At 69.0% G+C, this 277-nt stretch overlaps 1 protein-coding gene across 1 annotated transcript in view; it reads right to left on the bottom strand.

Moving 5' to 3' along the window:
- Nucleotides 1-144, bottom strand: part of MAST4 (microtubule associated serine/threonine kinase family member 4) — a 110,607-nt gene extending 110,463 nt beyond the window's left edge. Inside the window, exon 1 of the mRNA XM_010005413.1 lies at nt 59-144. Coding sequence (XP_010003715.1) covers nt 59-144 — 86 coding nt within the window. The remainder of the gene's footprint in view (nt 1-58) is intronic.
- Between the last annotated feature and the right edge of the window lie 133 nt (nt 145-277).

The raw sequence follows: 277 nt of genomic DNA, 5'->3' as shown, positions 1-277 counted from the left end.
CGCCCCCCCCCGCCGGGCCCGGGCAGGCCCGCACCTGGCAGCCTCGGCCCGGCCCTACCTCTGCGTCCGGCGGAGCCGGGTGCCGCTCCTCAGGTGCGGCAGCGTGAAGTTGGAAAGGACCGTCCAGAAACTTGGGTCCGACATCGCCACTTCCCTGCGTTCGAGCCCCTAAAAACTCAGTGCCATTGTACGAGGAGGAGGAGGAGGAGGAAAAGGAGCGGAAGGAAAGCAAAGCGCCCCCGACGGCTCACGGCGGGAGGAAGGGCGGAGAGGCAGC

Source organism: Chaetura pelagica, unplaced genomic scaffold, assembly GCF_000747805.2.
Source record: "Chaetura pelagica isolate M959 unplaced genomic scaffold, ChaPel_1.0 scaffold37, whole genome shotgun sequence".
NCBI lineage: Eukaryota > Metazoa > Chordata > Aves > Apodiformes > Apodidae > Chaetura > Chaetura pelagica.
This window is presented reverse-complemented; position numbering and strand designations above follow the sequence as displayed.